Source organism: Salvelinus sp. IW2-2015, linkage group LG32 (assembly GCF_002910315.2).
Source record: "Salvelinus sp. IW2-2015 linkage group LG32, ASM291031v2, whole genome shotgun sequence".
Classification (NCBI taxonomy): Eukaryota; Metazoa; Chordata; class Actinopteri; order Salmoniformes; family Salmonidae; genus Salvelinus; species Salvelinus sp. IW2-2015.
Window position 1 is genome coordinate 6,636,369 of NC_036871.1, and position 12,081 is coordinate 6,648,449.

The 12,081-nt window shown below is 42.0% G+C and overlaps 1 protein-coding gene across 1 annotated transcript in view; it reads left to right on the plus strand.

Moving 5' to 3' along the window:
- Positions 1 to 12,081, plus strand: part of LOC111956261 (collagen alpha-3(IV) chain) — a 62,781-nt gene that overhangs the window by 14,868 nt on the left and 35,832 nt on the right. The window contains exons 2-11 of the mRNA XM_070436788.1: positions 8,564 to 8,617; positions 8,762 to 8,851; positions 9,170 to 9,214; positions 9,310 to 9,354; positions 9,527 to 9,589; positions 10,366 to 10,419; positions 10,518 to 10,544; positions 10,638 to 10,697; positions 11,613 to 11,670; positions 11,859 to 11,935. Of these exons, the coding sequence (XP_070292889.1) occupies positions 8,564 to 8,617; positions 8,762 to 8,851; positions 9,170 to 9,214; positions 9,310 to 9,354; positions 9,527 to 9,589; positions 10,366 to 10,419; positions 10,518 to 10,544; positions 10,638 to 10,697; positions 11,613 to 11,670; positions 11,859 to 11,935 (573 nt within the window). The remainder of the gene's footprint in view (positions 1 to 8,563; positions 8,618 to 8,761; positions 8,852 to 9,169; positions 9,215 to 9,309; positions 9,355 to 9,526; positions 9,590 to 10,365; positions 10,420 to 10,517; positions 10,545 to 10,637; positions 10,698 to 11,612; positions 11,671 to 11,858; positions 11,936 to 12,081) is intronic.

The following is a 12,081-nucleotide window of genomic DNA, read 5'->3' on the forward strand; positions in this document are numbered from 1 at the left end:
TCACTCGTATTTCAAATGTCACAATGATTCACCGATACGTATGCTATGATGCTGGTAAAGTTTTGTCTGCCGCCCGTGCCGCTGCCGCACGAGCGCAGACACACTTACCCAACCTCTAGAGTAGACAGTGCTGGTCGTAAACAAAGCTAGCTAGCTGATAGATGCAAACAATGTTCTTCCCTGACTTTCAAATAGGAACTTTTATTTTAAAGGCGAACTGCAAATTCCACTATTGTGGCTAATCCTTATTGTGGCTAGCTACACAACGCATAACCTGGTCCGGTCAAGCCATAGTAGTCAGATGAAGCTAGCTGGCTGCTTATAACGCTAGTTTTGGGCAACAGGGTTAAGTAGCAGGCTAGCTAGTTATTTCAATAGGAGAACAACAAGTGGCTACCTAGCTAATACTTACTCACATGGTTTCCTAAATCATTGCTAAGAATATTGAAAATGACTGCAGTTTCTACTGTTCATTGTTTTCAGGGTGGTTGCATTGGGGCTAGCTTGGTACAGTGCCTTGCAAAAGTATTCATCCCCCTTGGAGTTTTTCCTATTTTGTTGCATTACAACCTGTAATTTAAATGGATTTTTATTTAGATTACACGTAATGGACATACACAAAATAGTCCAAATTGGTGAAGTGAAATATAAAAAATAACTTGTTTCAAAAAAAGTGGTACGTGCATATGTATTCACCCCCTTTGCTATGAAGCCCCTAAATAAGATCTGGTGCAACCAATTACCTTCAGAAGTCACATAATTAGTTCGATTGCACACAGGCAGACTTTATTTAAGTGTCACATGATCTGTCACATGATCTCAGTATATACAGTAATCCCTCGTTTATCGCGGGGGTTACGTTCCGAAAATGACCCGCGATAAGTGAAATCCGCGAAATAGAAAACTTTTTTTTTTTTTTACAATTAGCAACTATTACATGTATACAAATACAGTGACTCACGTGTAGGCCGTTTCACTGCTCTTCAGACTGGGCCGCTGCATCCTGACTGCGCTCTGCAGTGTTCTCTTCTTCTGAAGCCCGCGGTGCAGGTGTGTTTGTTCGGGAGAAGAACATAGTGATAGGCAGCTGTTGTCGCTCTTTTTTCTTCTTTGCAAAAAGATCCTTGTACACCGACATGCCACCATCGATTACGTTGGAGAACTGTAATGAACGGCTCATCAAAGGGTCCCATTCCTCAGCTACTCGCTTAAGTTCAGTGGCCATTCGCACCATGGTTGCTAAGCGACCAAGCGTTAGTCCTTCCTCCTCATCTCTCGTGTCCTCTTCTCCCTCTTCTCTTTCATCGTCGCTTTGTGGCTTTGTCATTTCTGCCAGCTCTGCATCGGTCAGCGGCTGTGCGTCTTTTATGTACGTACACATAACTGCACGAGACGACAAAATGATAGCACAATTCGTAGCATGTTTTGATACAAGAAGCGGGAGTGAGTTTTTAGCGAATCAGAATGCAGAGCACAATGCACCAAAAAAAAAAAAAAAATGCATTATGAAAATCCGCGAAATAGCGAATCCGCGATAAGTGAACCGCGAAGTGGCGAGGGATCACTGTATACACCTGTTCTGAAAGGCCCCAGAGTCTGCAACATAACTAAGCAAGGGGCACCACTAAGCGGCACCATGAGGTCCAAAGAGCTCTCCAAACAGGGCAGGGACAAAGTTCTGGAGAAATACAGATCAGGTTTGGGTTAAAAATAAGCAAACATGTTTGGTGTTTGCCAAAAGGCATGTGGGAGACTCCCCAAACATATGGAAGAAGGTACTCTGGTCAGATGAAACTAAAATGTCTRGCGCAAACCCAACACCTCTCGTCACCCCGAGAATAACATGCCCATGATGTTTTTCATCGGCAGGGACTGGGAAATGGGTCAGAATTGAAAGAATGATAGATGGAGCTAAATACAGGGAAATTCTTGAGGGAAACCTGTTTGTCTTCCAGAGATTTGAGACTGGGACTGAGGTTCACCTTCCAGCAGGACAATGACCCTAAGCATGCTGCTAAAGCAACACTCGAGTGGTTTAAGGAGAACATTTAAATGTCTTGGAATGGCCTAGTCAAAGCCCAGACCTCAATCCAATTGAAAATCTGTGGTATGACCTAAAGATTGCTGTATACCAGCAGAACCCATCGAAATCGAAGGAGCTGGAGCGGTTTTGCCTTAAAGATACCGGCAAAAGTGGCTAGATGTGCCAAGCTTATAGAGACATACCACAAGAGACTTGCAACTGTAATTGCTTCAAAAGGTGGCTCTACAAAGTGTTGACTTTGGGGGGGTGGATCGTTATGCACTCTCAAGTTCTGTTTTTATGTCTTATTTCTTGTTTGTTTCACAATAAAAAATATTTTGCATCTTCAGAGTGGTAGGCATGTTGTGTAAATCAAATGATACAAACCTCCCAAAAATCAATTTTAATTACAGGTTGTAAGGCAACAAAATAGGAAAAATGTCAAGGGGGTGAATACTTTTGCAAGCCACTGTACCAATCTAAAGCTAGCTAGTTACCCCAGAAGTTGCTGATAACATCTGTATCAAATATATTTGCAAACACGTTTGAGCCTGCTCATTTGATCCAGTTTTAATTTCAAATGCTCACAGACGTATTCACATTCGGTCGAACAAATAATGTCTTATTACCATCGCAGTATTGTACAGCTTTGACAGTGATCGTAATGGTGGCGCTTGGCTTGCAAGTGCAAATTCAGCACACTCACCATTCTATAATGGAATTGTGTTATTTGACGTGTTAAATTAAAAGCTTATTCGAAGCGTCAAATAGGGTTATTTGCACACAAACAGCGTTCCATATCCACAAGTTTAAGAGTAGTGGCTGCTGAAATCTGATAAATGGTGTCAAGAACTGTCAGGAAAGTATTCCGGTGTTTGTCAATCAATTGCTGTCATTCTTATTTATGAATAGTACAACTCTTTCCAACAAAGTCAAATGATTTAGTGATAGATTTGAAATATACATTTTACCATAGCTCTAGAAAAACATTTACAGTATAGAGGCTGGCAATGTTTGGACTGGATGTAACTGACTTTGCTTTACTCAGACTTACTTTACATGAAAGGACATTTACTGTCTCACAAACATGCAATCTACTAAAAAGCTATTAAAGATGAACACACTGTACTTGTCTTAATCTGGCCTATTTAGGGGGGTTTGATACACCGGTGGTTCAGTGTTTGCATTGATTTGCAAACAGCATCAATCATGTGGATGGGCCAGTAAACAGACGTGTGCGAGTCCCAATGTGTTTGTTTGTGGTGCCATAAGTGCATTAGGACTTGAGGGTTTACACCTTTCCGTACTAACTCAAGTTTGAGGGGGCCGACGAGTGCATTTTGGGGATGGAAGATGGTATGTGTGCGTGTGTGTTTAGTCTGAGTAGGTTGTCAATTTGAAGGGATCAGGGAAACTCAGGACAGGAAAATAGGAGAGGAAATGAGTGAGGACAGCAAATATAAGCTTAGTTGATGCACAATGCTGTGTCACTACCACACTGTAAAAAAAAAAAGAATTATCCTGTAATTGTCTTGTAATTGTCTTACTATATAATCAACAGTCACATACTGTATAAACCTAATACAGTTGATTACCATAAATGACATTGCATTGTGGGAAAAAATTGAACAGTCGGGAAATATTAGATGTATTTTAGACATGACTGTTAAATGCTATGTAAAACACAGTAGRAGTTCACTTATTGTATTTGTAAATATTCAAAATGATTGATTGATTAATCTTATGCTACACAAAGATAAATAACATGTTTCTAAACTAATCCAATCAGTTAGTTTGATTATGTTTTTAGTTTTTTTGCACCCAACACTGAAATGGTTGTTCCAGTTTAAATGGCTTAGGGAGTCAACTCACAAAGTGCCTGACCCTGGCAGTCATTCTGACTGCAGGTTGCAGGTGAGAATACATTCCAACTGTTGGATATCCTAACTCTGACTGGTTTCCAATAGGAATTACACATCACTTTGCAAGCCAGCATAATGTGATTTACAGATAAGGTTGCAAAATTGTGGTGCCTTCCCCAAAATTCCCATGTTTTCCAGAAATCCAGTTGGAAGATTCCTCCAGGATTTCTGGGAATTTTGAGAATGTTACCAGAATTTTGCAACCCTACTTGCAGGCCAGATGTGGCCTGTAAATCATGATTTTCAGGCCACTGTGTAAGAGTAAATCTAGGCCCTCAAAACAAGGCCTTATGAATACATATTGTGTTATAAAATAAACATTTTATGATAACATATTTGCTTAGGATCTCACTTGTTGAAGGCTACAGGACAGAACTTGGATGAATACAACATCTCTCTTTCACTAACAAATACAGTCATGGGTGGTACTACTATTCATTCGAAATGAAAGGCACTCTGGGAAATATGCAAATAAAGCTTCACAGTAAGAGTACTGTGGCTTGCGAAAGTATTCACCCCCCTAGACATTTTTCCTATTTTGTTGCCTTACAACCTGGAATTAAAATGGATTTTCCAGGGGTTAGTATCATTTGATTTAGTCAACACTTTGTCTACTTTCAATACTGAAAGTACACAGAGTACCTTCTTCCATATGTTTGGGGAGACTCCCACATGCCTTTTGGCAAACACCAAACATGTTTGCTTATTTTTTTCTTTAAGCAATGGCTTTTTCTGGCCACTCTTCCATAAAGCCCAGCTCTGGGAGTGTACGGCTTAAAGTGGTCCTATGAACAGATACTCCAATCTCCGCTGTGGAACTTTGCAGCTCCTTCAGGGTTATCTTTGGTCTCTTTGTTGCCTTTCTGATTAATTCCCTCCTTGCCTGGTCTGTGAGTTTTGGTGGGCGGCCCTCTCTTGGCAGGTTTGTTGTGGTGCCATATTCTTTCCATTTTCTAATAATGGATTTAATGGCCCTCCTTGGGATGTTCAAAGTTTCTGATCTTATAACCCAACCCGGATCTGTATTTCTCCACAACTTTGTCCCTGAACTGTTTGTAGAGCTACTTGGTCTTCATGGTGCCACTTGCTCAGTGGTGCTGCAGACTCTGGGGCCTTTCAGAACAGGTGTATATATACTGAAATTTCAGATTGCACACAGGTGGACTTTATTTATCTAATTATGTGACTTCTGTAGGTAATTGGTTGCACCAGATCTTATTTAGGGGCTTCATAGCAAAGGGGGTGAATACATATGCGCGTACCACTTTTCTGTTTTCTATTTATTTTTTATTTTGTAGTTATTTTTTGTATTTCACTTCACCAATTTGGGATATTTTGTGTATGTCCATTACATGAAATCCAAATAAAAATCCATTTAAATTACAGGTTGTAATGCAACAAAATAGGAAAAAACGCCAAGGGGGATGAATACTTTTGCAAGGCACTGTATGTTGCTGTAAAATGTCTACAGTATAATTATTGGTACTGTAAATCAATTTCAGTAGCAACAGTATTGGATAACTTAAAATATGGAATGGTAACATACTGTTCCTTTTTACAGTGAAAACAAGAGGATTTGTTTTACAGTGTTGTGGTTTGGTTACATACAACCCTGGCCTCATACACTAAGCACAATTGTTGCTGTTAAGCAGCTGGGCCATTCCACCTAAAAAAAAAAAGTAAAACCAAGAGGATTTCGAGACCCACCATCTCATATTGTTCTGAAATTATTTATGTTCGAAATGGATAAGATTAGCATTCCTTCAACATTATTTTGTTGAAATATAATTTGATCTCTGAGAAATCATCTAATTGACTACACCTGTCACGTTCTGACCATAGTTCTTTTGTGTTTTCGTGTTTTAGTGTTGGTCAGGACGTGAGCTGGGTGGGCATTCTATGTTTTGTGTTTCTATGTTGGGTTTGTTGTTTGGCCTAATATGGTTCTCAATCAGAGGCAGGTGTTTGTCATTGTCTCTGATTGGGAACCATATTAAGGTAGCCTGTTTTGTGTTGGGGTTTGTGGGTGGTTGTCTTCTGTCTTTGTGTTCTCTGCACTAGATAGGACTGTTTCGTTTTGCCACGTTTGTTATTTTGTATTTGTATAGTGTTCACGTTATCGTCTCTTTATTAAAACATGTTGAACACGGAATACGCTGCGTCTTGGTCCGATCCCTGCTACACCTCCTCTTCAGACGAAGAGGAGGAAGGCTGCTGTTACAACACCTAAATTGGCAAATTGTAAATTTATTGATTTATTTTTTTCTCACTTTGGTACTATTTTCACAAGTGTATGTCGTGAATTTTCACAACTTTTAATGCAAAACTCCAAGCTGGTAACGCTTGTAACGGCAGCCGGTCTTACATTCAAAACCTTTCATTGTACATTCATTTTGTTTATAGACCTCTTCCAGCACGCAACCATTGATCCAAAATAAGTTTTCTGTGAAATGATTACATTGGTTTAATCACCAAAACACCACATAATGTCTTCTCAATTTAGTTCTTCAAACAACCAATTCATCCAATAACAAAAAAATTATGATACATGTTTACACTTTTCCCTTTGAATGTAGTATGCTAAAGTACTGTACATTTAAGTACATTACACTGTTTTCACATTAGGCAATACACTTTCACTACTTAAAAAATTTACTGAACATCACATTTCCATAATTTCTATCCCATGTGTGATCATTGAAGATATCTTTCACAATGTAATCAAATGAAAAAAACGGACACTAGTTTGTATCAAACCTGTCTTGAACATTTGGCCATAGGGTCTCATTAAAATCGCAGTAAATATCCTCATTGTTCATGCACCTGGGGAAAAACTTTTTGTGATGGCGAATCCAAGCCTGACATATAGTACGTCTGGATTGAAATCATTGCATGCCTCATCCATGGCCTAAAGGAGGGTGGTACACTCATGGGGATGGCAATCATACATCTTCCACCTGGATTGTAAATGTGTATTGTATTTTATTGTACTTGTGTATTGTAGTGGTCCTGTAAGTGGCTCAGTTCAGAAGAGCATGTCACTAGCAATAGCAGAGTTATGGGTCTGAATGGCTGTCACATACCAAAATGTGTGGACTGTTGTCACTTTGGATAAATGTGTCTGTACGTAATGGTATATGGTATATATTACAAAATTGGCCAATGCAATTTTAGTAAAGCAGGGTGACCACCCAAAATCCCCCTCCCCCAAACCAACATTTTAAGATATCATCGAATAAGAGCAGTCGGATTAAGTAATAGTAAAATGTCTTAACAAAAGAGAAGAGAATCATATCAAAAATAGTGTGAACTGTCTATTTGATTATCTGTTTTGAGTTTTGTACTAAGAGTTGTGAAAATCCACATACTTTTTACCCCTGTTCAATTTAGTAACTGAAGCTGTTGGGTTTACGTACCATCCTAGATCCTGGTTCTGACCACTAGATGGTGCTGTTCTTGCTATTAAGTGATTACATTTTTAGGAATCATCCGTGAAGAGCACACTTCTCCAGTGTGCCAGTGGCCATCGAAGGTGAGCATTTGCCCACTGAAGTCGGTTACGACGCCAAACTGCAGTCAGGTCAAAACCCTGGTGAGGTTGACGAGCTTGCAAATGAGCTTCCTTGAGATGGTTTCTGACAGTTCGTGCAGAAGTTCTTTGGTTGTGCAAACCCACAGTTTCATCAGCTGTCCAGGTGGCTGTTCTCAGATGACCCCACAGGTGAAGAAGCCGGATGTGGAGGTCCTGGGTTGGCGTGGTTACATGTGGTCTGCGGTTGGGAGGTCGGTTGGACGTACTGACAAATTGTCTAAAATGACATTGGAGGCGGCTTATGGTAGTGAAATGAACATTCAGTTTTCTGGAAACCACTGGTGGACATTCCTGTAGTCAATTGCCAATTGCACACTCCCTCAAAACTTGAGAAATCTGTGGCACTGTGTTGTGTGACAAAACTGCACATTTTAGAGTTTTTATTGTCCCCAGCAAAGGTGCACATGGGTCCCCAGCAAAGGTGCACATGTGTAATGATCATGCTGTTTAATCAGCTTCTTTATCTGCAACACCTGTCCGTTTGATGGATTATCTTGGTATAGGAAAACATGCTCACTAACAGGGATGTAAACAAATTTGTGCACAATTTGAGATAAATACATTTTTTGTGCGAATGGAACAGTTCTGGGATCTTTTATTTCAGCTCATGAAACATGGGACCCAACACTTTACATGTTGCTTATATATTTTTGTTTAGTATATATGGACATTTCCTGATTAAGAAGCTTTTCTTTTAGCTGTTGCCAGTGTATTGTTAGTGTACTACACTTATTTGATATTTGTAATAAATTATGTCTCACCGTTGGATCACCAAGAACTGTAAATATACACATTGAGGACTTCAACCTGATTAATTTCTGCTGATTTCCAGCCTCTACGACCACTACAAGGCCCCTAGGCTATTTTACATCAAAACTTGAGATAAACATACCAACCGAATCTTAACTTGACATTGTAATACTACACAAACGTATTACATATACATGAAGATTTAGTACAGTGTTTCTGTGCTGGGCAACAAAATAAAAAGCCAGCTATAATGAGTGTGTGCTGTTTTTGTTCTAGTGTGCGTGTACTGGGAAGTCGAGGTGTCACTGTGAAGGAGTGAAAGGCAATAAGGTAAGCAGACCACCAGCCAAGGCAAGCACCCTTGTAACTGTTGCAATCTTTCTTCTCATCACACTATTCAATATTCTCTGTTTCTGTTTTTATCTCCATCACTCTCGCTCTCTTTCACTCACTCACACACACAAACACACACAGGGAGAAAAGGGTTACTCAGGAGAGACTGGTCACCCTGGGTCGGTTGGCTATCCGGGCTCAGAGGGTCACCCTGGATCAGTGGGACCAACGGTACTTTCCTTACCTGCACTACAGTATTCTCCACATAAAAATTGCCATTAAATGGCAATATTATACATGGCCCGTATTCATAAAGTGTCTAAAATGAGTGCTGATCTAGGATTAGTTTGGCCTTTTATAAACTATTATATGGACAGAGGGAACCTGATCTTAGATTAGCACAGTTAGCTATTTAAACTCTTAAGTTAACGCATGACTGCATTGTCCAAGATGTTGATACAGTTAGCTGTGTACTAGCCTTGAGAACCTAACGTTTTCATACCTGCGAAAAGAAGCATACCTGAATCATGTCTTGATTGTCTTTCCCAGGGGGACGTGGGCCCTCATGGACCTCCAGGACAAAATGGCAATCGGGTAAGTTTCCACAATACAATGTCAAAGTTTTTTTTTGCTGTATATTTTATATAATCCTGCAGTTCCTAAGACTACAATCCTTTTTATTTCTTCAGGGACCTGAGGGTAAAGAAGGATTTGCTGGGACACCAGGTCTACCGGTAAGTGTGTGTGTGTGTGTGTGTGTGTGTGTGTGTGTGTGTGTGTGTGTGTGTGTGTGTGTGTGTGTGTGTGTGTGTGTGTGTGTGTGTGTGTGTGTGTGTGTGTGTGTGTGTGTGTGTGTGTGTGTGTGGGGTGGCATCCAGTGTAATATTTGCCAAACTGTTACTCTAGGGCATCCCAGGCCTTCAAGGACCAATGGGCCAACAAGGTGCCCCAGGATGCAATGGAACAGAGGTGCAGTAACAGTGGCTATTGTCGCCATATTCTCTCTATGTGAACCTCTCTGACAAAAGGTAGCACACCAAGCTAGATATGTATGCTCTCTTTCAATGCAGATGTGGACAGATTCACAGTTATAGTCACACACTTTAACTACTGTAGACAGCAGTATTAGTAGTGTGTATCACTACTGTTTATCATATAGTATCACAATCATGACATATAATGAGACATCCAAAGTGTGTTTAAAATGGCACCCAATTCCCTAAATAGTGCACTACGTTCAACCAGAGCCTTGGGTTTCCTGGTCAGAAGTAGTGCAATAAATAGGGAATAGTGTGCCATTTTGGATGCAGTGCCACAGTCATTTTGCATGGCTACCCAGGCTCCTTGATGCAGTCAAACGCTACGCCACGCCAACGGATGTTATTTTATTCTCCACAATGAGTCTGGATCTGAGTATTGCCCCGACCCTTCACCGAATGCCAACACATTCGGGCCGTCTGATTGGACCAGAAACGAATGGGTTGGGCCAGAGCCACAAAACACATTGGTGAAGCGGCGGTTTGACAATGTGTCATTGGCTTTGATGCTTTAATTGGTTAGATACCATCCAATCGCTGATCACTTTGTTTTGTGCAACGCGTCTCGTGCCCCTCGTCACCACAAACAACTTCAATTATGGTTGTCTCAGACTAAAGTATGTGGCGAACGACAGAGTAGCGGAATGATTGAGTGTGAGTCGCCAGGCTAACAGTCCTTCTAACTGGTGCTATCAATTGTCTTTACAGGGGAACAGGGGTACAACTGGTCCACCTGGTCTCCACAGCAGTGATGGATTAAGAGTAAGATGGATGCATGCACATCTTGACTTGTGTGTTTCACTACTGTCTGTCAAAATACGCTTTTACCGTAATGTTCATATTTCTCTTTTATTTGACAGGGTTCACCTGGAGCACCTGGACCAAAGGTAATCCCTCGTCCTCCTCCTCCTGCTCATACCTTCATCATCACCATCATTGTAATAATCCGCAGAATTCAAATGTTGTGTGTACATGTGCAGGGTGAATCTCAAACAATTGGAAGTGGGCAACCTGGACCTAGAGGGAGAGACGGTGACCAGGTAACCAGCAGCATCCCATAATATAACATCACTCTCGTTGTTCTCCCTTCTCGCTGTCCCTCCTCAAACTCCAGTTCCATGCTCTACTTCTCTTTCACCCTCCGTCTCCTCTCTACATCCTCGATATGTCTTCTTCTTCCGTATCTATTCATCCTTTTCCTTCATCCAAAATGGACCCCTACTTCCTGCGCTTGAGCCGGATCAAGGAGAAGTGGTAGTCGCCAAGCAAGCAGCGTGTCGTCCTTTACATTAGCAATAATGTGTACATGGCACCAGCCTTACAGGTGGTGTCCACGGTTCGCCTGCATAGCCCAGTGCGGGCTATTCCACCTTGCCGCACTGGCAGGGCTACGGGGACCATTCAACCTGGTAAGGTTGGAGAGGCTCGGTGCTCAAGAGCGCGTGTCCTCCTTCACGGTCCGGTATATCCGGCGCCACCTTCCCGCCCCAGCCCAGTACCACCAGTGCCTACACCACGCACCAGGCTTCCAGTGCGTCTCCAGAGCCCTGTTCCTCCTCCACGCACTCTCCCTGTGGTGCGTGTCTCCAGTCCAGTGCCTCCAGTTCCAGCACCACGCATCAAGCCTCCTGTGTGTCTCCAGAGCCCTGTACGCACTGTTCCTTCTCCCCACACTCGCCCTGAGGTGCGTGCCCTCAGCCCGGTACCTCCAGTTCCGGTACCACGCACCAGGCCTATAGTGCGCCTCGAGAGTCCAGTGTGCCCTGTTCCTGCTCCCCGCACTCGCCCTGAGGTGCGTGCCCTCAGCCCGGTACCTCCAGTTCCGGCACCACGCATGGCCTTTATGTTTCTGTACAGCACTGTGAGATATCAGCTGATGTAAGCAGGAGCTATATAAATACATTTGATTTGATTTATCAGAGATAGACATTAACCAACGCCGTGGTGTCTCACGAGGTGTCTCTGGGTCACCAGGAACCGACCGGGACCACCAGGGGAAGCTGGGCCTGTGGGGTTGAGGTAAGTTCATTGTTTGCCTGGACTGGCCGTGGCTATGCTACACATGCCTATTATGCTATATAAATGTAGCAAAATACTTGTTTCTTATTAGGTTTTTCACAGATTATGCCATTGGTTTGCTATAATATTGAGGTTGCAATAGCATAATACTTATGTAAGGGTTGGTAACATACTGTGTATAGTTATGTCTTATCGTGTGTTATTGTTACTCTTCTCTATCAAGGGATTGATAGGCCTACCTGGAGCACCAGGATTAAAGGTAATAGGTAGTGTGTGTGTGTTGTTTGGTGTGTGTGTGTGCGTTGCTGTGTTGGGTGTGTGTGTGTGTTGTGTTGTGTGTTGTGTGTGTGTGTGTGTGGGGTTGGTGTGTGGTGTGTGTGTTGTGTGTGTGTGTGTGTGGTGTGT